Source organism: Oncorhynchus clarkii, chromosome 20 (genome assembly GCF_045791955.1).
Source record: "Oncorhynchus clarkii lewisi isolate Uvic-CL-2024 chromosome 20, UVic_Ocla_1.0, whole genome shotgun sequence".
Taxonomy (NCBI): Eukaryota; Metazoa; Chordata; class Actinopteri; order Salmoniformes; family Salmonidae; genus Oncorhynchus; species Oncorhynchus clarkii.
The window spans coordinates 85,065,567-85,090,853 of record NC_092166.1 but is presented as its reverse complement, the minus strand read 5'-3'; the positions used below and the strand labels follow the sequence as shown (position 1 = coordinate 85,090,853).

At 43.5% G+C, this 25,287-nt stretch overlaps 1 protein-coding gene across 1 annotated transcript in view; it reads left to right on the top strand.

The window, feature by feature from the left end:
* The window catches only part of LOC139377006 (calcium uniporter protein, mitochondrial-like), a 114,608-nt gene that overhangs the window by 73,458 nt on the left and 15,863 nt on the right, over positions 1-25,287 (top strand). The window contains exon 3 of the mRNA XM_071120061.1: positions 6,657-6,720. Coding sequence (XP_070976162.1) covers positions 6,657-6,720 — 64 coding nt within the window. The remainder of the gene's footprint in view (positions 1-6,656; positions 6,721-25,287) is intronic.

Genomic DNA, 25,287 nt, shown 5'->3' with positions numbered 1-25,287 from the left:
AGCTTCTCGCCCCCTAGTGTTGAGACTCATTTCTGTAGCTTCTCGCCCCCTAGTGTTGAGTCTCATTTCTGTAGCTTCTCGCCCCCTAGTGTTGAGTCTCATTTCTGTAGCTTCTCGCCCCCTAGTGTTGAGTCTCATTTCTGTAGCTTCTCGCCCCCTAGTGTTGAGTCTCATTTCTGTAGCTTCTCGCCCCCTAGTGTTGTCTAATTTCTGTAGCTTCTCGCCCCCTACTGTTGACTCATTTCTGTAGCTTCTCGACCCCTAGTGTTGAGTCTCATTTCTGTAGCTTCTCGCCCCCTAGTGTTGAGTCTCATTTCTGTAGCTTCTCGCCCCCTAGTGTTGAGTCTCATTTCTGTAGCTTCTCGCCCCCTAGTGTTGAGACTAATTTCTGTAGCTTCTCGCCCCCTACTGTTGACTCATTTCTGTAGCTTCTCGACCCCTAGTGTTGAGTCTCATTTCTGTAGCTTCTCGCCCCCTAGTGTTGAGTCTCATTTCTGTAGCTTCTCGCCCCCTAGTGTTGAGTCTCATTTCTGTAGCTTCTCGCCCCCTAGTGTTGAGTCTCATTTCTGTAGCTTCTCGCCCCCTACTGTTGACTCATTTCTGTAGCTTCTCGCCCCCTAGTGTTGAGTCTCATTTCTGTAGCTTCTCGCCCCCTAGTGTTGAGTCTCATTTCTGTAGCTTCTCGCCCCCTAGTGTTGAGTCTCATTTCTGTAGCTTCTCGCCCCCTAGTGTTGAGTCTCATTTCTGTAGCTTCTCGCCCCCTAGTGTTGAGTCTCATTTCTGTAGCTTCTCGCCCCCTAGTGTTGAGTCTCATTTCTGTAGCTTCTCGCCCCCTAGTGTTGAGTCTCATTTCTGTAGCTTCTCGCCCCCTAGTGTTGAGTCTCATTTCTGTAGCTTCTCGCCCCCTAGTGTTGAGTCTCATTTCTGTAGCTTCTCGCCCCCTAGTGTTGAGTCTCATTTCTGTAGCTTCTCGCCCCCTAGTGTTGAGTCTCATTTCTGTAGCTTCTCACCCCCTATTGTTGAGTCTCATTTCTGTAGCTTCTCGCCCCCTAGTGTTGAGTCTCATTTCTGTAGCTTCTCGCCCCCTAGTGTTGAGTCTCATTTCTGTAGCTTCTCGCCCCCTAGTGTTGAGAAATGTACTAATGAGATGGATATTAAACAAAGACCATCAGACAGTTTCAGGCTTGTCTATGAGCCAAATATCCCCTCCACTTTCCCCCCAAATTCGAACTATACGAGCACCTGCGAAATCTGGATCTGTCCAAATAAACAGTGACAAAGAATCAGCGTACCGAAACAAAGTTCCTCGTTAGCTCCTCGTTAGTTCCTTGTTAGCTCTTTGTTAGCTCCTCGTTAGCTCCTCGTTAGTTCCTCGTTAGCTCCTCGTTAGCTCCTTGTTAGTTCCTCGTTAGCTCCTCGTTAGCTCCTCGTTAGCTCCTCGTTAGTTCCTTGTTAGCTCCTCGTTAGCTCCTTGTTAGTTCCTCGTTAGCTCCTTGTTAGCTCCTCGTTAGCTCCTCGTTAGTTCCTCGTTAGCTCCTCGTTAGTTCCTCGTTAGCTCCTCGTTAGCTCCTCGTTAGTTGTCTTATCCCACAGTCTGTGGACAGATGCTACTACCATTTTAAAAACGTGTAGCCTTATTATTGTGATATCTCCAATGCATAAAACAGGATTGGGCGAGTAACTTGGAAAAATACAATACGTGAGCCTACAAAACACATGAATTAATTAATTAATTAATGCATTAAAACGCGCAGATATTCAATATAAGAAAAAGAGAAACTGATAAGGAAGTTATTAATGACCTCGTTGTCATGATTCGTTACACATTTCTGTAGCTTCTCGCCCCCTAGTGTTGAGTCTCATTTCTGTAGCTTCTCGCCCCCTAGTGTTGAGTCTCATTTCTGTAGCTTCTCGCCCCCTAGTGTTGAGTCTCATTTCTGTAGCTTCTCGCCCCCTAGTGTTGAGTCTCATTTCTGTAGCTTCTCGCCCCCTAGTGTTGAGTCTCATTTCTGTAGCTTCTCGCCCCCTAGTGTTGAGTCTCATTTCTGTAGCTTCTCGCCCCCTAGTGTTGAGTCTCATTTCTGTAGCTTCTCGCCCCCTAGTGTTGAGTCTCATTTCTGTAGCTTCTCGACCCCTAGTGTTGAGACTCATTTCTGTAGCTTCTCGACCCCTAGTGTTGAGTCTCATTTCTGTAGCTTCTTGCCCCCTAGTGTTGAGTCTCATTTCTGTAGCTTCTCACCCCCTAGTGTTGAGTCTCATTTCTGTAGCTTCTCGACCCCTAGTGTTGAGTCTCATTTCTGTAGCTTCTCGACCCCTAGTGTTGAGACTAATTTCTGTAGCTTCTCGACCCCTAGTGTTGAGTCTCATTTCTGTAGCTTCTCACCCCCTAGTGTTGAGTCTCATTTCTGTAGCTTCTCGACCCCTAGTGTTGAGACTAATTTCTGTAGCTTCTCGACCCCTAGTGTTGAGTCTCATTTCTGTAGCTTCTCGCCCCCTAGTGTTGAGTCTCATTTCTGTAGCTTCTTGCCCCCTAGTGTTGAGTCTCATTTCTGTAGCTTCTCACCCCCTAGTGTTGAGTCTCATTTCTGTAGCTTCTCGACCCCTAGTGTTGAGACTCATTTCTGTAGCTTCTCGACCCCTAGTGTTGAGTCTCATTTCTGTAGCTTCTCGACCCCTAGTGTTGAGACTAATTTCTGTAGCTTCTCGACCCCTAGTGTTGAGACTAATTTCTGTAGCTTCTCGACCCCTAGTGTTGAGTCTCATTTCTGTAGCTTCTCACCCCCTAGTGTTGAGTCTCATTTCTGTAGCTGCACCCCCTAGTGTTGAGTCTCATTTCTGTAGCTTCTCACCCCCTAGTGTTGAGTCTCATTTCTGTAGCTTCTCGCCCCCTAGTGTTGAGTCTCATTTGTGTAGCTTCTCACCCCCTAGTGTTGAGTCTCATTTCTGTAGCTTCTCGCCCCCTAGTGTTGAGTCTCATTTGTGTAGCTTCTCACCCCCTAGTGTTGAGTCTTATTTCTGTAGCTTCTCGCCCCCTAGTGTTGAGTCTCATTTCTGTAGCTTCTCGCCCCCTAGTGTTGAGTCTCATTTCTGTAGCTTCTCGCCCCCTAGTGTTGAGACTCATTTCTGTAGCTTCTCGCCCCCTAGTGTTGAGACTCATTTCTGTAGCTTCTCGCCCCCTAGTGTTGAGACTCATTTCTGTAGCTCCTCGCCCCCTAGTGTTGAGACTCATTTCTGTAGCTTCTCGACCCCTAGTGTTGAGACTCATTTCTGTAGCTTCTCGCCCCCTAGTGTTGAGACTCATTTCTGTAGCTTCTCACCCCCTAGTGTTGAGACTCATTTCTGTAGCTTCTCGCCCCCTAGTGTTGAGTCTCATTTCTGTAGCTTCTCGCCCCCTACTGTTGACTCATTTCTGTAGCTTCTCGACCCCTAGTGTTGAGACTCATTTCTGTAGCTTCTCGACCCCTAGTGTTGAGACTCATTTCTGTAGCTTCTCGACCCCTAGTGTTGAGACTCATTTCTGTAGCTTCTCGCCCCCTAGTGTTGAGACTCATTTCTTCTGACCTTTTTATACTGCGTTGTATGATGGCTCATTCTCCCGAGGGCTCCTGAGTGGTGCAGACCTGGTTCGATACCAGGCTGTATCACAACCGGCCGTGATTGGGAGTCCCACGGGCCTTTATTGGTCCACCAATAATTGGTTTCAACGTTGAAAAATCATAATCGGTCAACCTCAGACCTCACCCTCAGAAATTGCAGCCCAAATAAATGCTTCACAGAGTTCAAGTAACAGATACATCTCAACATCAACTGTTCAGAGGAGACCCAGTGAATTAGGTCTTCATGGTTGAATTGCTGCAAAGAAATCACTACTAAAGGACACCAATAAGAAGAGACTTGCTTGGGCCAAGAAACACAATGGACATTAGACCGATGGAAATCTGCCCTTTGGTCTGATGACTACAAATTTGAGATTTATGGTCCCAACAGCCATGTCCTTGTGAGACGCAGACTAGGGGAACAGATGATCTCCACATGTGTGGTTCCCACCGTGAAGCATGGAGTAGGTGGTGTGATGGTGTGGGGGTGCTTTTTTGGGCGACACTGTCATTGATTTATTTAGAATTCAAGTCACACTTAACCAGCATGGCTACCACAGCATTCTGCAGCATTACACCATCCCATCTGGTTAGCACTTAGTTTTTTCTACTTCATTGTATAAGGACTTATTTTTCTACAGCATTATTGATTGTATGTTTGTTTTACTCCATGTGTAACTCTGTGTCGTTGTAGGTGTCAAACTGCTTTGCTTTATCTTGGCCAGGTCGCAATTGTAAATGAGAACTTGTTCTCAACTTGCCTACCTGGTTAAATAAAGGTGTTCTCAACTGGCCTACCTGGTTAAATAAAGGTGTTCTCAACTAGCCTACCTGGTTAAATAAAGGTGTTCTCAACTGGCCTACCTGGTTAAATAAAGGTGAAATAAAATGTTAAAAAGTTGGACTATCATTTGTTTTTTTTAACAGGACAATGACCCAACACACATCCAGGCTGTTTAAGGGCTATTTGACCAAGAATGAGAGTGATGGAGTGCTGCATCAGATGACCTGGTCTCCACAATCACATGACCTCAACCAAATTGAGATGGTTTGGGATGAGTTGGACCGCAGAGTGAAGGAAAAGCAGCCAACAAGTGGTCAGCATATGTGAGAACTCCTTCAAGATGGTTGGAAAAGCATTCCAGGTCAAGCTGGTTGAGAGAATGTGCAAAGTTGTCATCAAGGCAAAAGGTGGCTACTCTGAAGGATCTCACATATATAAAACACTTTTTTTGGTTACTACTCGATTCCATATGTGTTATTTCATAGTTTTGATGACTTCACTATTATTCTACAATGTAGAAAATAGTAAAAATAAAGAAAACCCTCTGAATGACTAGATGTGTCCAATCTTTTGACTGTGTGTTGGTACCGTCCCCCAGATCTGTGCCTCGACACAATCCTGTCTCGGAGCTCTAAGGACAATTTCTTTCAACCTCATGGCTTGGTTTTTCCTCTGACATGCACAGTCAACCATGGGACCTTATATAGACAGGTGTGTGCCTTTCCAAATCATGTCCAATCATATTGAGTTTACCACAGGTGGACTCCAATCAAGTTGTACAAACATCTCAAAGATGATCAATGGTAACAGGATGCACCTGAGCTCAATTTCGAGACTCATAGCAAAAGGTTTGAATACTCATGTAAATAAATACGCTTTTTTCTGTTTTTGATTTTTAATAAATTACAAGCACTTTTAATCCATTTTAGTATAATGCCTAAACAAAAACAAAACGTAAAAAAAGTCCAGAGGGCTAAATACATTATGTATATTTGTATTTATCAAGTGGTTGTCATGGATTCTGTTTATTTCAACATATACACTGATCTAAAGTATAAACGCAACATGTGAAGTCCCATGTTTCATAAAATAAAAGATCACAGAAATGTTCCACACGCTCTAAAATGTTGTGCGCAAATTTGTTGACATCCCTGTTAGTGAGCATTTATCCATTGACAAGATAATACATCCACCTGACAGGTGTGGCATACCAAGAAGCTGATTAAACAGTTTGTTCATTACACAGGTGGACCTTGTGCTGGGGTCAATAAAAGTCCACTCTAAAATGTGCATTTGTTTTGCACAACACAATGCCACCAATGTATCCAGTTTTGAGGGAGCCTGCAATTGGCATGGTGACTGCAGGAATGTCCACCAGGGCTGTTGCCAGAGAATTTAATATTAATTTCTCTAACATAAGCCGCCTCCAACGTCATTGTTGAGAATTTGTCAGAACATCCAACCGGCCTCACAACATCAGATCATGTGTATGGCGTCCTGTGGGCGAGCTGTTTGCTAATGTCAACGTTGTGAACAGAGTGCCCCATGGTGTTGTGGGATTATGGTATGGGCAGGCATAAATTTAGGACAACGGACACAATTGCATTTTATCTATGGCAATTTTAATGCACAGAAATACCATGATGAGATCTTGAGGTCCGTTGTGAGGTCAATTTATTTTAAGGTCTCTGTGAGCAACAGATGCATATTCACATAGTCATGTGAAATCCATAGATTAGGACCTAATTAATTTATTTATATTCACTGATTTTCTCACTCGTAACTCTTAAAAATCTTATAATAACAATTTCCGATTTCAATTTATTGTCAGTATAATATTTAATCTCTTTTTCTCTCCCTATTTCCTTCCCCCTCTCTCTCTCTCGCGCGCTATTTCTCTCTCTTTCTCTCCCTCTCTCCGTCCTTCCTTCCTTCCTTCCCTCTCTCTCTCGCTATATCTCTCTCTTTCTCTCCCTCTCTCCATCCTTCCTTCCTTCCCTCTCTCGCTATTTCTCTCCCTCTCCCTCCCTCCTTGTCTCTTTACATCTTTACCTCTTTCCCTCCCTCTCTTCATTCTTCCCTCCATATCTCTCTCTCTCTTTCTCTTTCTCTCTCTCTCTCTCTCTCTCTCTCTCTCTCTGTCTCTCTCTCTCTCGCCATCACCATCTCTCTCTCTCTCTCTCTGTCTGTCTCTCCCTCTCTCTCTCTCTCTCTCTCTCTCTCTCTCTCTCTCTCTCTCTCTCTCCATCTCTCTCTATCTCTCTCCCCCCCCCCAGGGTTGGAGTGGCGACCCCTCGTGGCATGGCCAGAGGCTGCTGTGTATCTCAGCCACTCCAGAGGGTGAGTGTTTTATAAACAGTCTGGTTAATGTGGTTTGGTGCTGACAGCTGAGTCGTAATATATTTTTCAGCCAGCAAGAGGTGTCATTGTGGAACAGTAGACTTTGAGTTGGTGCTCAGTTTGACTGGGGTAGAGCGTCAGGCCTCCAGTCAAAGGTAGAGGGGTAGAGGGGTAGAGCATCAGGCCTCCAGTCAAAGGTAGAGGGGTAGAGCATCAGGCCTCCAGTCAAAGGTAGAGGGGTAGAGGGGTAGAGCATCAGGCCTCCAGTCAAAGGTAGAGGGGTAGAGGGGTAGAGCATCAGGCCTCCAGTCAAAGGTAGAGGGGAAGAGCATCAGGCCTCCAGTCGAAGATAGAGGGGTACAGCATCAGGCCTCCAGTCAAAGGTAGAGGGGTAGTGCATCAGGCCTCCAGTCAAAGGTAGAGGGGTACAGCATCAGGCCTCCAGTCAAAGGTAGAGGGGTAGAGCATCAGGCCTCCAGTCAAAGGTAGAGGGGTAGAGCATCAGGCCTCCAGTCAAAGGTAAAGGGGTAGAGCGTCAGGCCTCCAGTCAAAGGTAGAGGGGTAGAGCGTCAGGCCTCCAGTCAAAGGTAGAGGGGTACAGCATCAGTCCTCCAAACTAGTTTGGAGCTAACAGCACAGTAGTCTCTCTCTCTCTCTCTCTCTCTCTCTCTCTCGCTCTCTCTCTCTCTCTCTCTCTCTCTCTCTCTCTCAGCCATCAGACAGCAGTCATTGTGAAGGAGAAGCTGGCATCTGTTTTGTGGATAACTGACAGGGTTGGGAGAGAGGTAGAGAGGGAGGGAGAGAAGGAGGTAGAGAGGGAGGGAGGGAGAGAGCATGGCAGTCAGAATTGAATGTTGATTGCGGTCAGAGCTGAAATGGATTTTAATAGCTTAGCCATGAAAGGGAAGTACAGACAGGGAGACAGGCACATTCCAGCAGGGAGAGCCACATGCAAGCAAGCGAGAACTCGTACCACCACATACTAAGGGACTCATACCACCTCATACTAGGTACTCATACCACCTCATACTAAGGGACTCATTCCACCTCATACTAGGGACTCATACCACCTCATACTAGGGACTCATACCACCTCATACTAAGGGACTCATTCCACCTCATACTAGGGACTCATACCACCTCATACTAGGGACTCATACCACCTCATACTAGGGACTCATACCACCTCATACTAGGGACTCATACCACCTCATACTAAGGGACTTATTCCACCTCATACTAGGGACTCATACCACCTCATACTAAGGGACTAATTCCACCTCATACTAAGGGACTCATAATACCTCATACTAAGGGACTCATAATACCTCATACTAAGGGACTCATAATACCTCATACTAATGGACTCATTCCACCTCATACTAATGGACTCATACCACCTCATACTAGTGAACTCATACCACCTCATACTAAGGGACTCATACCGCCTCATACTAAGGGACTCATAATACCTCATACTAAGGGACTCATACCACCTCATACTAAGGGACTCATACCACCTCATACTAGGGACTCATTCCACCTCATACTAAGGGACTCATACTAGAGACTCATACCACCTCATACTAAGGGACTAATACTAGAGACTCATAACACCTCATACTATGGGACTGATACTAGAGACTCATACCACCTCATACTAAAGGACACATACTGATGGACTCATACCACCTCATACTGATGTACTCATACTAAGGGACTCATACTAAGGACTCATACCACCTCATACTAGGGACTCCTACCACCTCATACTAAGGGGCTCATAATAGGGACTCATGCCACCTCATACTAGGGACTCTTACTAGGGATTCATACCACCTTATACTAAGGGACTCATACCACCTCATACTAAGTGACTCATACTAGGGACTTATACACCCTCATACAAGGGAATCATACTAGGGACTCTTACTAGGGACTCACACTACCTAATACTAAGGGACTCATACCACCTCATACTAAGTGACTCATACTAGGAACTCATACCAAGGTACTCATACCACCTCTTACTAAGGAACTCATGCCAACTCATACTAGGGGACTCATTCTAAGGGACTCATACCACCTCATACTAAGGGACTCATTCTAGGGACTCATACCTCCTCATACATAAGGACTCATACTAGGGACTCAAACCACCTCATGCCAAGGGACTCATACAACCTCATACTAAGGGACTCATTCCACCTCATACTAGTGGACTCATACCACCTCATACTAGTGGACTCATACCACCTTGTACTAATGGACTCATACCACCTCGTACTAATGGACTCATACCACCTCATACTAAGGGACTCATTCCACCTCATACTAAGGGACTCATACTAGAGACTCATAGCGCCTCATACTAAGGGACTCATACTAGAGAGTCATACCACCTCAGACTAAGGGACTCCTACTAAGGGACTCATACTAGAGAGTCATAGCGCCTCATACTAAGGGACTCATACTAGAGAGTCATACCACCTCAGACTAAGGGACTCATACTAGCGACTCATACCACCTCATACTAAAGGACACATACTGATGGACTCATACCACCTCTTACTAAGGTACTCATACCACCTCATACTAAGTGACTCATACTAGGGACTTATACCACTTCATACAAGGGACTCATACTAGGGGATCATACCACCTCATACTAAGGGACTCATACTGCCTCATACTAAGGGACTCATAATGGAGACCCACGCCACCTCATACCAAGGGACTCATACTAGGGACTCATACTAGGGGATCATACCACCTCATACTAAGGGACTCATACTAGAGACTCATACCACCTCTTACTAAGGGACTCATACCAGGTACTCATACCACCTCATACTAAGGGACTCATACTAAGGGACTCATACCACCTCATACTAAGGGACTCATACTAAGGGACGCATACCACATCATACTAAGGGACTCATACTAGAGACTCATACCACCACTTACTAATGGACTCATACTAGGGACTCATAATAAGGGACTCATACTAGGGACTCATACCACCTCATACGAGGGACTCATACCGCCTCATACTAAGGGACTCATTCCACCTCATACTAGGGACTCATACCACCTCATACGAGGGACTCATACTAGGGATTCAAACTGGGGACTCATACCACCTCATACTAATCGACTCATACCGCCTCATACTAGGGACTCATACTAGGGTCTTATACATACTCATACAAGGGACTCATACTAGGGACTCATACTGGGGACTCACACCACCTCATACTAAGGGACTCATACCACCTCATACTAAGTGACTCATACTAGGAACTCATACCAAGGGACTCATACCGCCTATTACTAAGGGACTCATGCCAACTCATACTAGGGGATTAATTCTAAGGGACTCATACCACCTCATACTAAGGGACTCATACCACCTCATACTAATGGAATCATTCCACCTCATACTAAGGGACTCATTCTAGGGACACATACCTCCGCATACATAAGGACTCATACTAGGGACTCATACCACCTCATACTAAAGGACTCATTCTAGGGAGTCCTTTAGTATGGTATACCTCATACTAGGGACTCATACTAGGGACTCATACCACCTTGTACTAAGGGACTCATACCAACTCATACTAGGGACTCATACCACCTCATACTAAGGGACTCATTCCACCTCATACTAGGGACTCATACCACCTCATACTAGGGACTCATACCACCTCATACTAAGGGACTCATTCCACCTCATACTAGGGACTCATACCACCTCATACTAGGGACTCATACCACCTCATACTAAGAGACTCATTCCACCTCATACTAGGGACTCATACCGCCTCATACTAGGGACTCATTCCACCTCATACTAAGGGACTCATTCCACCTCATACTAGGGACTCATACCACCTAATACTAAGGGACTCATTCCACCTCATACTAAGGGACTCATACCACCTCATACTAGGGACTCAAACCACCTCATACTAAGGGACTCATTCCACCTCATACTAGGGACTCATACCACCTCATACTAGGGACTCATTCCACCTCATACTAAGGGAATCATTCCACCTCATACTATGGACTCATACCACCTCATACTAAGGGACTCATTCCACCTCATACTAAGGGACTCATACTTGGGACTCATACCACCTTATACTAAGGGACTCATACCACCTCATACTAGGGACTCATACCACCTCATACAAAATGACTCATTCCACCTCATACTAAGGGAATCATTCCACCTCATACTAAGGGACTCATTCCACCTCATACTAAGGGACTCATACTAGGGACTAGTACCACCTCATACTAAGGGACTCATACTAGAGACTAGTACCACCTCATACTAAGGGACTCATACTAGAGACTAGTACCACCTCATACTAAGGGACTCATACTAGGGACTCATCCACCTCATACTAGGGACTCATACCACCTCTTACTAAGGGACTCATTCCACCTCTTACTAAGGGACTCATACCACCTCTTACTAAGGTACTCATACTAGGGACTCATACTAGGGATTCATACCTCCTTATACTAAGGGACTCATACCACCTCATACTAAGGGACTCATACTAGGGACTCATACTAGGGACTCATACCACCTCATGCTAAGGGACTCATTCTTGGGACTCATACCACCTCATACTAAGGGACTCATACTAGGGACTCATACCATCTCATAGTAAGGGACTCATACTAAGGGACTCATACCACCTCATACTAAGTGACTCATACCACCTCATACTAAGGGACTCATACAAGGGACTCATACCACTTTATACGAGGGACTCATACAAGGGACTCATACTAGGGACTCATACCACCTCGTACTAAAGGACTCATACCACCTCATACTATGGGACTCGTACCAGGGACTCATACCACTTCATATGAGGGACTCATACTAGGGACTCATACTAGGGGCTCATACCACCTCATACTATGTGACTCATACCACCTCATACTAGGGACTCATCCCACCTCTTACTAAAATACTCATCCCACCTCATACTAAGGGAATCATTCCACCTCATACTAAGGGAATCATTCCACCTCATACTAAGGGACTCATACTAGGGACTCATACCACCTCATACTAGGGACTCATACTAGGGACTAGTACCACCTCATACTAAGGGACTCATACTAGGGACTCATACCACCTTATACTAGGGACTTATACTAGGGACTCATACCACCTCATACTAGGGACTCATACCACCTCATACTAAGGGACGCATACTAGGGACTCATGCTAGGGATTCATACCACCTCATACTAAGGGACTGATACCACCTCATACTAAGGGACTGATACCACCTCATACTAAGGGACTGACACCACCTCCTACTAAGGGACTGATACCACCTCATACTAGGGACTCATACTAGGGACTAGTACCACCTCATACTAATGGACTGATACCACCTCACACTAAGGGACTGATACCACCTCATACTAGGTACTCATACTAGGGACTAGTACGAGGGACTGACACCACCTCATACTAAGGGACTCATACTTGGGACTCATACCACCTTATACTAAGGGACTCATACCACCTCATACTAGGGACTCATACCACCTCATACTAAAGGACTCATTCCACCTCATACTAAGGGAATCATTCCACCTCATACTAAGGGACTCATACTAGGGACTAGTACCACCTCATACTAAAGGAATCATACTAGGGACTCATCCATCTCATACTAGGGACTCATACCACCTCTTACTAAGGGAATCATTCCACCTCTTACTAAGGGACTCATACTAGGGACTAGTACCACCTCATACTAAGGGAATCATACTAGGGACTAGTACCACCTCATACTAAGGGACTCATACTAGAGACTAGTACCACCTCATACTAAGGGACTCATACTAGGGACTCATCCACCTCATACTAGGGACTCATACCAACTTTTACTAAGGGACTCATACCACCTCTTACTAAGGGACTCATACCACCTCTTACTAAGGTACTCATACTAGGGACTCATACTAGGGATTCATACCTCCTTATACTAAGGGACTCATACCACCTCATACTAAGGGACTCATACTAGGGACTCATACCACCTCATGCTAAGGGACTCATTCTTGGGACTCATAACACCTCATACTAATGTACTCATACTAGGGACTCATACCACCTCATACCAGGGGACTCATACCAAGGGACTCGTACTATTGACTCATACTAGGGACTCATACCACCTCATACTAAGGGACTCGTACTAAGGGACTCATACCACTTTATACGAGGGACTCATACAAGGGACTCATACTAGGGGCTCATACTAGGGACTCATACCATCTCATAGTAAGGGACTCACACTAGGGACTCATACCACCTCGTACTAAGGGACTCATTCCACCTCATACTAGGGACTCATACCACCTCATACTATGGGACTCGTACTAGGGACTCATACCACTTCATATGAGGGACTCATACTAGGGACTCATACTAGGGGCACATACCACCTCATACTATGTGACTCATACCACCTCTTACTAAAGGACTCATTCCACCTCATACTAAAGGAATCATTCCACCTCATACTAAGGGACTCATACTAGGGACTCATACCACCTCATACTAGGGACTTATACTAGGGACTAGTACCACCTCATACTAAGGGACTCATACTAGGTTTTCATACCACCTCATACTAAGGGACTGATACCACCTCATACTAAGGGATTGATACCACCACATACTAAGGGACTGATACCACCTCATACTAAGGGACTGATACCACCTCATACTAGGGACTCATACTAGGGACTAGTACCACCTCATACTAAGGGACTGATACCACCTCATACTAAGGGACTGATACCACCTCATACCCATGGACTGATACCACCTCATACTAAGGGACTGATACCACCTCATACTAAGGGACTGATACCACCTCATACTAAGGGACTGATAACACCTCATACTTGGGACTCATACTAGGGACAAGTACGAGGGACTGACACCACCTCATACTAAGGGACTCAGTAGCTAGGAGAGGAGTACAGTATTTAGGAGAGGAGGGAGGAGGAGTACAGTAGCCAGGAGAGGAGGGAGGAGGAGTACAGTAGCTAGGAGAGGAGGGAGGAGGAGTACAGTAGCTAGGAGAGGATGGTTTAGTGTTGTCTGGTTTAGTGTTGTCTGGTCTCATGTTGTCTGGTTTAGTGTTGTCTGGTTTAGTGTTGTCTGGTTTAGTGTTGTCTGGTTTAGTGTTGTCTGGTCTCATGTTGTCTGGTCTCATGTTGTCTGGTTTCATGTTGTCTGGTTTAGTGTTGTCTGTTCTCATGTTGTCTGGTTTAGTGTTGTCTGGTCTCATGTTGTCTGGTTTAGTGTTGTCTGGTTTAGTGTTGTCTGGTTTAGTGTTGTCTGGTTTAATGTCTGGTTTAATGTCCGGGTCTCGTGTTGTCTGGTTTAGTTTTGTCTGGTTTAGTGTTGTCTGGTTTAATGTTGTCTGGTTTAGTGTACTCTGCTTTAATGTTGTCTGGTTTAGTGTTGTCTGGTTTAGTGTTGTCTGGTCTCATGTTGTCTGGTCTCGTGTTGTCTGGTTTAGTGTTGTCTGGTTTAGTGTTGTCTGGTTTAGTGTTGTCTGGTTAATGCTGTCCGGTTTAGTGTTGTCTGGTTTAGTGTTGTCTGGTTTAGTGTTGTCTGGTTTAGTGTTGTCTGGTTTAGTGTTGTCTGGTTTAGTGTCGTCTGGTTTTGTGTCGTCTGGTTTAGTGTCGTCTGGTTTAGTGTTGTCTGGTTTAATGTTGTCTGGTTTAGTGTTGTCTGGTTTAGTGTTGTCTGGTTTAGTGTCGTCTGGTTTAGTGTTGTATGGTTTAATGTTGTCTGGTTTAGTGTCGTCTGGTTTAGTGTTGTCTGGTCTCATGTTGTCTGTCTGGTCTCATGTTGTCCGGTTTAGTGTTGTCTGGTTTAGTGTTGTCTGGTTTAGTATTGTCTGGTTTAGTGTTGTCTGGTCTCATGTTGTCTGGTTTAGTTTTGTCTGGTCTCATGTTGTCCGGTTTAGTGTTGTCTGGTTTAGTGTTGTCTGGTCTCATGTTGTCCGGTTTAGTGTTGTCTGGTTTAGTGTTGTCTGATTTAATGTCCGGTTTAGTGTTGTCTGGTCTCATGTTGTCTGGTTTAGTGTTGTCTGGTCTCATGTTGTCCGGTCTAGTGTTGTCTGGTTTAGTGTTGTCTGGTTTAGTGTTGTCTGGTTTAATTTAGTCTGGTTTAGTGTTGTCTGGTTTAGTGTTGTCTGTTCTCATGTTGTCTGGTTTAGTATTGTCTGGTCTCATGTTGTCTGGTTTAATGTTGTCTGGTTTAGTGTACTCTGCTTTAATGTTGTCTGGTTTAGTGTTGTCTGGTTTAGTGTTGTCTGGTTTAGTGTTGTCTTGTTTAGTGTTTTCTGGGTTAGTGTTGTCTGGTTTAGTGTTGTCTGGTTTAGTGTTGTCTGGTTTAGTGTTGTCTGGTCTCATGTTGTCTGGTTTATTGTTGTCTGGTTTAGTGTTGTCTGGTCTAGTGTTGTCTGGTTTAGTGTTGTCTGGTTTAGTGTTGTCTGGTTTAGTGTTGTCTGGTTTAATGTCTGGTTTAATGTCCGGGTCTCGTGTTGTCTGGTTTAGTTTTGTCTGGTTTAGTGTTGTCTGGTTTAATGTTGTCTGGTTTAGTGTACTCTGCTTTAATGTTGTCTGGTTTAGTGTTGTCTGGTTTAGTGTTGTCTGGTCTCATGTTGTCTGGTCTCGTGTTGTCTGGTTTAGTGTTGTCTGGTTTAGTGTTGTCTGGTCTCATGCTGTCCGGTTTAGTGTTGTCTGGTTTAGTGTCGTCTGGTTTTGTGTCGTCTGTTTAGTGTCGTCTGGTTTAGTGTTGTCTGGTTTAATGTTGTCTGGTTTAGTGTTGTCTGGTTTAGTGTTGTCTGGTTTAGTGTTGTCTGGTTTAGTGTTGTCTGGTTTAGTGTTGTCTGGTCTCGTGTTGTCTGGTTTAGTGTTGTCTGGTTTAGTGTTGTCTGGTTTAGTGTTGTCTGGTTAATGCTGTCCGGTTTAGTGTTGTCTGGTTTAGTGTTGTCTGGTTTAGTGTTGTCTGGTTTAGTGTTGTCTGGTTTAGTGTTGTCTGGTTTAGTGTCGTCTGGTTTTGTGTCGTCTGGTTTAGTGTCGTCTGGTTTAGTGTTGTCTGGTTTAATGTTGTCTGGTTTAGTGTTGTCTGGTTTAGTGTTGTCTGGTTTAGTGTCGTCTGGTTTAGTGTTGTATGGTTTAATGTTGTCTGGTTTAGTGTCGTCTGGTTTAGTGTTGTCTGGTCTCATGTTGTCTGTCTGGTCTCATGTTGTCCGGTTTAGTGTTGTCTGGTTTAGTGTTGTCTGGTTTAGTATTGTCTGGTTTAGTGTTGTCTGGTCTCATGTTGTCTGGTTTAGTTTTGTCTGGTCTCATGTTGTCCGGTTTAGTGTTGTCTGGTTTAGTGTTGTCTGGTCTCATGTTGTCCGGTTTAGTGTTGTCTGGTTTAGTGTTGTCTGATTTAATGTCCGGTTTAGTGTTGTCTGGTCTCATGTTGTCTGGTTTAGTGTTGTCTGGTCTCATGTTGTCCGGTCTAGTGTTGTCTGGTTTAGTGTTGTCTGGTTTAGTGTTGTCTGGTTTAATTTAGTCTGGTTTAGTGTTGTCTGGTTTAGTGTTGTCTGTTCTCATGTTGTCTGGTTTAGTATTGTCTGGTCTCATGTTGTCTGGTTTAATGTTGTCTGGTTTAGTGTACTCTGCTTTAATGTTGTCTGGTTTAGTGTTGTCTGGTTTAGTGTTGTCTGGTTTAGTGTTGTCTTGTTTAGTGTTTTCTGGGTTAGTGTTGTCTGGTTTAGTGTTGTCTGGTTTAGTGTTGTCTGGTTTAGTGTTGTCTGGTCTCATGTTGTCTGGTTTATTGTTGTCTGGTTTAGTGTTGTCTTGTCTAGTGTTGTCTGGTTTAGTGTTGTCTGGTTTAGTGTTGTCTGGTTTAGTGTTGTCTGGTTTAATGTCTGGTTTAATGTCCGGGTCTCGTGTTGTCTGGTTTAGTTTTGTCTGGTTTAGTGTTGTCTGGTTTAATGTTGTCTGGTTTAGTGTACTCTGCTTTAATGTTGTCTGGTTTAGTGTTGTCTGGTTTAGTGTTGTCTGGTCTCATGTTGTCTGGTCTCGTGTTGTCTGGTTTAGTGTTGTCTGGTTTAGTGTTGTCTGGTCTCATGCTGTCCGGTTTAGTGTTGTCTGGTTTAGTGTCGTCTGGTTTTGTGTCGTCTGTTTAGTGTCGTCTGGTTTAGTGTTGTCTGGTTTAATGTTGTCTGGTTTAGTGTTGTCTGGTTTAGTGTTGTCTGGTTTAGTGTTGTCTGGTTTAGTGTTGTCTGGTCTCATGTTGTCTGGTTTTATGTTGTCTGGTTTAGTGTTGTCTGGTTTAGTGTTGTCTGGATTAATTTAGTCTGGTTTAGTGTTGTCTGGTTTAGTGTTGTCTGTTCTCATGTTGTCTGGTTTAGTGTTGTCTGGTTTAGTGTCGTCTGGTTTTGTGTCGTCTGGTTTAGTGTCGTCTGGTTTAGTGTTGTCTGGTTTAATGTTGTCTGGTTTAGTGTTGTCTGGTTTAGTGTTGTCTGGTTTAGTGTTGTCTGGTTTAGTGTTGTCTGGTCTCATGTTGTCTGGTTTTATGTTGTCTGGTTTAGTGTTGTCTGGTTTAGTGTTGTCTGGTTTAGTGTCGTCTGGTTTAGTGTTGTACGGTTTAATGTTTTCTGGTTTAGTGTCGTCTGGTTTAGTGTTGTCTGGTCTCATGTTGTCTGTCTGGTCTCATGTTGTCCGGTTTAGTGTTGTCTGGTTTAGTGTTGTCTGGTTTAGTGTTGTCTGGTTTAGTGTTGTCTGGTCTCATGTTGTCTGGTTTAGTGTTGTCTGGTTTAATGTCTGGTTTAATGTCCGGGTCTCGTGTTGTCTGGTTTAGTTTTGTCTGGTTTAGTGTTGTCTGGTTTAATGTTGTCTGGTTTAGTGTACTCTGCTTTAATGTTGTCTGGTTTAGTGTTGTCTGGTTTAGTGTTGTCTGGTCTCATGTTGTCTGGTCTCGTGTTGTCTGGTTTAGTGTTGTCTGGTTTAGTGTTGTCTGGTTTAGTGTTGTCTGGTCTCATGCTGTCCGGTTTAGTGTTGTCTGGTTTAGTGTTGTCTGGTTTAGTGTTGTCTGGTTTAGTGTTGTCTGGTTTAGTGTTGTCTGGTCTCATGTTGTCTGGTTTAGTGTTGTCTGGTCTCATGTTGTCCGGTTTAGTGTTGTCTGGTTTAGTGTTGTCTGGTCTCATGTTGTCCGGTTTAGTGTTGTCTGGTTTAGTGTTGTCTGGTTTAGTGTTGTCTGGTCTCATGTTGTCTGTCTGGTCTCATGTTGTCCGGTTTAGTGTTGTCTGGTTTAGTGTTGTCTGGTTTAGTGTTGTCTGGTTTAGTGTTGTCTGGTCTCATGTTGTCTGGTTTAGTGTTGTCTGGTCTCATGTTGTCCGGTTTAGTGTTGTCTGGTTTAGTGTTGTCTGGTCTCATGTTGTCCGGTTTAGTGTTGTCTGGTTTAGTGTTGTCTGATTTAATGTCCGGTTTAGTGTTGTCTGGTCTCATGTTGTCCGGTCTAGTGTTGTCTGGTTTAGTGTTGTCTGGTTTAGTGTTGTCTGGTTTAATTTAGTCTGGTTTAGTGTTGTCTGGTTTAGTGTTGTCTGTTCTCATGTTGTCTGGTTTAGTGTTGTCTGGTCTCATGTTGTCTGGTTTAATGTTGTCTGGTTTAGTGTACTCTGCTTTAATGTTGTCTGGTTTAGTGTTGTCTGGTTTAGTGTTGTCTGGTTTAGTGTTGTCTTGTTTAGTGTTGTCTGGGTTAGTGTTGTCTGGTTTAGTGTTGTCTGGTTTAGTGTTGTCTGGTTTAGTGTTGTCTGGTCTCATGTTGTCTGGTTTATTGTTGTCTGGTTTAGTGTTGTCTGGTCTAGTGTTGTCTGGTTTAGTGTTGTCTGGTTTAGTGTTGTCTGGTTTAGTGTTGTCTGGTTTAATGTCTGGTTTAATGTCCGGGTCTCGTGTTGTCTGGTTTAGTTTTGTCTGGTTTAGTGTTGTCTGGTTTAATGTTGTCTGGTTTAGTGTACTCTGCTTTAATGTTGTCTGGTTTAGTGTTGTCTGGTTTAGTGTTGTCTGGTCTCATGTTGTCTGGTCTCGTGTTGTCTGGTTTAGTGTTGTCTGGTTTAGTGTTGTCTGGTCTCATGCTGTCCGGTTTAGTGTTGTCTGGTTTAGTGTTGTCTGGTCTCATGTTGTCCGGTTTAGTGTTGTCTGGTTTAGTGTTGTCTGATTTAATGTCCGGTTTAGTGTTGTCTGGTCTCATGTTGTCTGGTTTAGTGTTGTCTGGTCTCATGTTGTCCGGTCTAGTGTTGTCTGGTTTAGTGTTGTCTGGTTTAGTGTTGTCTGGTTTAATTTAGTCTGGTTTAGTGTTGTCTGGTTTAGTGTTGTCTGTTCTCATGTTGTCTGGTTTAGTATTGTCTGGTCTCATGTTGTCTGGTTTAATGTTGTCTGGTTTAGTGTACTCTGCTTTAATGTTGTCTGGTTTAGTGTTGTCTGGTTTAGTGTTGTCTGGTTTAGTGTTGTCTTGTTTAGTGTTTTCTGGGTTAGTGTTGTCTTGTTTAGTGTTGTCTGGTTTAGTGTTGTCTGGTTTAGTGTTGTCTGGTCTCATGTTGTCTGGTTTATTGTTGTCTGGTTTAGTGTCGTCTGGTTTAGTGTTGTCTGGTCTCATGTTGTCTGTCTGGTCTCATGTTGTCCGGTTTAGTGTTGTCTGGTTTAGTGTTGTCTGGTTTAGTATTGTCTGGTTTAGTGTTGTCTGGTCTCATGTTGTCTGGTTTAGTTTTGTCTGGTCTCATGTTGTCCGGTTTAGTGTTGTCTGGTTTAGTGTTGTCTGGTCTCATGTTGTCCGGTTTAGTGTTGTCTGGTTTAGTGTTGTCTGATTTAATGTCCGGTTTAGTGTTGTCTGGTCTCATGTTGTCTGGTTTAGTGTTGTCTGGTCTCATGTTGTCCGGTCTAGTGTTGTCTGGTTTAGTGTTGTCTGGTTTAGTGTTGTCTGGTTTAATTTAGTCTGGTTTAGTGTTGTCTGGTTTAGTGTTGTCTGTTCTCATGTTGTCTGGTTTAGTATTGTCTGGTCTCATGTTGTCTGGTTTAATGTTGTCTGGTTTAGTGTACTCTGCTTTAATGTTGTCTGGTTTAGTGTTGTCTGGTTTAGTGTTGTCTGGTTTAGTGTTGTCTTGTTTAGTGTTTTCTGGGTTAGTGTTGTCTGGTTTAGTGTTGTCTGGTTTAGTGTTGTCTGGTTTAGTGTTGTCTGGTCTCATGTTGTCTGGTTTATTGTTGTCTGGTTTAGTGTTGTCTGGTCTAGTGTTGTCTGGTTTAGTGTTGTCTGGTTTAGTGTTGTCTGGTTTAGTGTTGTCTGGTTTAATGTCTGGTTTAATGTCCGGGTCTCGTGTTGTCTGGTTTAGTTTTGTCTGGTTTAGTGTTGTCTGGTTTAATGTTGTCTGGTTTAGTGTACTCTGCTTTAATGTTGTCTGGTTTAGTGTTGTCTGGTTTAGTGTTGTCTGGTCTCATGTTGTCTGGTCTCGTGTTGTCTGGTTTAGTGTTGTCTGGTTTAGTGTTGTCTGGTCTCATGCTGTCCGGTTTAGTGTTGTCTGGTTTAGTGTCGTCTGGTTTTGTGTCGTCTGTTTAGTGTCGTCTGGTTTAGTGTTGTCTGGTTTAATGTTGTCTGGTTTAGTGTTGTCTGGTTTAGTGTTGTCTGGTTTAGTGTTGTCTGGTTTAGTGTTGTCTGGTTTAGTGTTGTCTGGTTTAATGTTGTCTGGTTTAGTGTACTCTGCTTTAATGTTGTCTGGTTTAGTGTTGTCTGGTTTAGTGTTGTCTGGTCTCATGTTGTCTTGTCTCGTGTTGTCTGGTTTAGTGTTGTCTGGTTTAGTGTTGTCTGGTTTAGTGTTGTCTGGTTAATGCTGTCCGGTTTAGTGTTGTCTGGTTTAGTGTTGTCTGGTTTAGTGTTGTCTGGTTTAGTGTCGTCTGGTTTTGTGTCGTCTGGTTTAGTGTCGTCTGGTTTAGTGTTGTCTGGTTTAATGTTGTCTGGTTTAGTGTTGTCTGGTTTAGTGTTGTCTGGTTTAGTGTCGTCTGGTTTAGTGTTGTATGGTTTAATGTTGTCTGGTTTAGTGTCGTCTGGTTTAGTGTTGTCTGGTCTCATGTTGTCTGCCTGGTCTCATGTTGTCCGGTTTAGTGTTGTCTGGTTTAGTGTTGTCTGGTTTAGTATTGTCTGGTTTAGTGTTGTCTGGTCTCATGTTGTCTGGTTTAGTTTTGTCTGGTCTCATGTTGTCCGGTTTAGTGTTGTCTGGTTTAGTGTTGTCTGGTCTCATGTTGTCCGGTTTAGTGTTGTCTGGTTTAGTGTTGTCTGATTTAATGTCCGGTTTAGTGTTGTCTGGTCTCATGTTGTCTGGTTTAGTGTTGTCTGGTCTCATGTTGTCCGGTCTAGTGTTGTCTGGTTTAGTGTTGTCTGGTTTAGTGTTGTCTGGTTTAATTTAGTCTGGTTTAGTGTTGTCTGGTTTAGTGTTGTCTGTTCTCATGTTGTCTGGTTTAGTATTGTCTGGTCTCATGTTGTCTGGTTTAATGTTGTCTGGTTTAGTGTACTCTGCTTTAATGTTGTCTGGTTTAGTGTTGTCTGGTTTAGTGTTGTCTGGTTTAGTGTTGTCTTGTTTAGTGTTTTCTGGGTTAGTGTTGTCTGGTTTAGTGTTGTCTGGTTTAGTGTTGTCTGGTTTAGTGTTGTCTGGTCTCATGTTGTCTGGTTTATTGTTGTCTGGTTTAGTGTTGTCTGGTCTAGTGTTGTCTGGTTTAGTGTTGTCTGGTTTAGTGTTGTCTGGTTTAGTGTTGTCTGGTTTAATGTCTGGTTTAATGTCCGGGTCTCGTGTTGTCTGGTTTAGTTTTGTCTGGTTTAGTGTTGTCTGGTTTAATGTTGTCTGGTTTAGTGTACTCTGCTTTAATGTTGTCTGGTTTAGTGTTGTCTGGTTTAGTGTTGTCTGGTCTCATGTTGTCTGGTCTCGTGTTGTCTGGTTTAGTGTTGTCTGGTTTAGTGTTGTCTGGTCTCATGCTGTCCGGTTTAGTGTTGTCTGGTTTAGTGTCGTCTGGTTTTGTGTCGTCTGTTTAGTGTCGTCTGGTTTAGTGTTGTCTGGTTTAATGTTGTCTGGTTTAGTGTTGTCTGGTTTAGTGTTGTCTGGTTTAGTGTTGTCTGGTTTAGTGTTGTCTGGTCTCATGTTGTCTGGTTTTATGTTGTCTGGTTTAGTGTTGTCTGGTTTAGTGTTGTCTGGATTAATTTAGTCTGGTTTAGTGTTGTCTGGTTTAGTGTTGTCTGTTCTCATGTTGTCTGGTTTAGTGTTGTCTGGTTTAGTGTCGTCTGGTTTTGTGTCGTCTGGTTTAGTGTCGTCTGGTTTAGTGTTGTCTGGTTTAATGTTGTCTGGTTTAGTGTTGTCTGGTTTAGTGTTGTCTGGTTTAGTGTTGTCTGGTTTAGTGTTGTCTGGTCTCATGTTGTCTGGTTTTATGTTGTCTGGTTTAGTGTTGTCTGGTTTAGTGTTGTCTGGTTTAGTGTCGTCTGGTTTAGTGTTGTACGGTTTAATGTTTTCTGGTTTAGTGTCGTCTGGTTTAGTGTTGTCTGGTCTCATGTTGTCTGTATGGTCTCATGTTGTCCGGTTTAGTGTTGTCTGGTTTAGTGTTGTCTGGTTTAGTGTTGTCTGGTTTAGTGTTGTCTGGTCTCATGTTGTCTGGTTTAGTGTTGTCTGGTTTAATGTCTGGTTTAATGTCCGGGTCTCGTGTTGTCTGGTTTAGTTTTGTCTGGTTTAGTGTTGTCTGGTTTAATGTTGTCTGGTTTAGTGTACTCTGCTTTAATGTTGTCTGGTTTAGTGTTGTCTGGTTTAGTGTTGTCTGGTCTCATGTTGTCTGGTCTCGTGTTGTCTGGTTTAGTGTTGTCTGGTTTAGTGTTGTCTGGTTTAGTGTTGTCTGGTCTCATGCTGTCCGGTTTAGTGTTGTCTGGTTTAGTGTTGTCTGGTTTAGTGTTGTCTGGTTTAGTGTTGTCTGGTTTAGTGTTGTCTGGTTTAGTGTCGTCTGGTTTTGTGTCGTCTGGTTTAGTGTCGTCTGGTTTAGTGTTGTCTGGTTTAATGTTGTCTGGTTTAGTGTTGTCTGGTTTAGTGTTGTCTGGTTTAGTGTCGTCTGGTTTAGTGTTGTATGGTTTAATGTTGTCTGGTTTAGTGTCGTCTGGTTTAGTGTTGTCTGGTCTCATGTTGTCTGTCTGGTCTCATGTTGTCCGGTTTAGTGTTGTCTGGTTTAGTGTTGTCTGGTTTAGTGTTGTCTGGTTTAGTGTTGTCTGGTCTCATGTTGTCTGGTTTAGTGTTGTCTGGTCTCATGTTGTCCGGTTTAGTGTTGTCTGGTTTAGTGTTGTCTGGTCTCATGTTGTCCGGTTTAGTGTTGTCTGGTTTAGTGTTGTCTGATTTAATGTCCGGTTTAGTGTTGTCTGGTCTCATGTTGTCCGGTCTAGTGTTGTCTGGTTTAGTGTTGTCTGGTTTAGTGTTGTCTGGTTTAATTTAGTCTGGTTTAGTGTTGTCTGGTTTAGTGTTGTCTGTTCTCATGTTGTCTGGTTTAGTGTTGTCTGGTCTCATGTTGTCTGGTTTAATGTTGTCTGGTTTAGTGTACTCTGCTTTAATGTTGTCTGGTTTAGTGTTGTCTGGTTTAGTGTTGTCTGGTTTAGTGTTGTCTTGTTTAGTGTTGTCTGGGTTAGTGTTGTCTGGTTTAGTGTTGTCTGGTTTAGTGTTGTCTGGTTTAGTGTTGTCTGGTCTCATGTTGTCTGGTTTATTGTTGTCTGGTTTAGTGTTGTCTGGTCTAGTGTTGTCTGGTTTAGTGTTGTCTGGTTTAGTGTTGTCTGGTTTAGTGTTGTCTGGTTTAATGTCTGGTTTAATGTCCGGGTCTCGTGTTGTCTGGTTTAGTTTTGTCTGGTTTAGTGTTGTCTGGTTTAATGTTGTCTGGTTTAGTGTACTCTGCTTTAATGTTGTCTGGTTTAGTGTTGTCTGGTTTAGTGTTGTCTGGTCTCATGTTGTCTGGTCTCGTGTTGTCTGGTTTAGTGTTGTCTGGTTTAGTGTTGTCTGGTCTCATGCTGTCCGGTTTAGTGTTGTCTGGTTTAGTGTTGTCTGGTCTCATGTTGTCCGGTTTAGTGTTGTCTGGTTTAGTGTTGTCTGATTTAATGTCCGGTTTAGTGTTGTCTGGTCTCATGTTGTCTGGTTTAGTGTTGTCTGGTCTCATGTTGTCCGGTCTAGTGTTGTCTGGTTTAGTGTTGTCTGGTTTAGTGTTGTCTGGTTTAATTTAGTCTGGTTTAGTGTTGTCTGGTTTAGTGTTGTCTGTTCTCATGTTGTCTGGTTTAGTATTGTCTGGTCTCATGTTGTCTGGTTTAATGTTGTCTGGTTTAGTGTACTCTGCTTTAATGTTGTCTGGTTTAGTGTTGTCTGGTTTAGTGTTGTCTGGTTTAGTGTTGTCTTGTTTAGTGTTTTCTGGGTTAGTGTTGTCTTGTTTAGTGTTGTCTGGTTTAGTGTTGTCTGGTTTAGTGTTGTCTGGTCTCATGTTGTCTGGTTTATTGTTGTCTGGTTTAGTGTTGTCTGGTCTAGTGTTGTCTGGTTTAGTGTTGTCTGGTTTAGTGTTGTCTGGTTTAGTGTTGTCTGGTTTAATGTCTGGTTTAATGTCCGGGTCTCGTGTTGTCTGGTTTAGTTTTGTCTGGTTTAGTGTTGTCTGGTTTAATGTTGTCTGGTTTAGTGTACTCTGCTTTAATGTTGTCTGGTTTAGTGTTGTCTGGTTTAGTGTTGTCTGGTCTCATGTTGTCTGGTCTCGTGTTGTCTGGTTTAGTGTTGTCTGGTTTAGTGTTGTCTGGTCTCATGCTGTCCGGTTTAGTGTTGTCTGGTTTAGTGTCGTCTGGTTTTGTGTCGTCTGTTTAGTGTCGTCTGGTTTAGTGTTGTCTGGTTTAATGTTGTCTGGTTTAGTGTTGTCTGGTTTAGTGTTGTCTGGTTTAGTGTTGTCTGGTTTAGTGTTGTCTGGTCTCATGTTGTCTGGTTTTATGTTGTCTGGTTTAGTGTTGTCTGGTTTAGTGTTGTCTGGATTAATTTAGTCTGGTTTAGTGTTGTCTGGTTTAGTGTTGTCTGTTCTCATGTTGTCTGGTTTAGTGTTGTCTGGTTTAGTGTCGTCTGGTTTTGTGTCGTCTGGTTTAGTGTCGTCTGGTTTAGTGTTGTCTGGTTTAATGTTGTCTGGTTTAGTGTTGTCTGGTTTAGTGTTGTCTGGTTTAGTGTTGTCTGGTTTAGTGTTGTCTGGTCTCGTGTTGTCTGGTTTTATGTTGTCTGGTTTAGTGTTGTCTGGTTTAGTGTTGTCTGGTTTAGTGTCGTCTGGTTTAGTGTTGTATGGTTTAATGTTTTCTGGTTTAGTGTCGTCTGGTTTAGTGTTGTCTGGTCTCATGTTGTCTGTCTGGTCTCATGTTGTCCGGTTTAGTGTTGTCTGGTTTAGTGTTGTCTGGTTTAGTGTTGTCTGGTTTAGTGTTGTCTGGTCTCA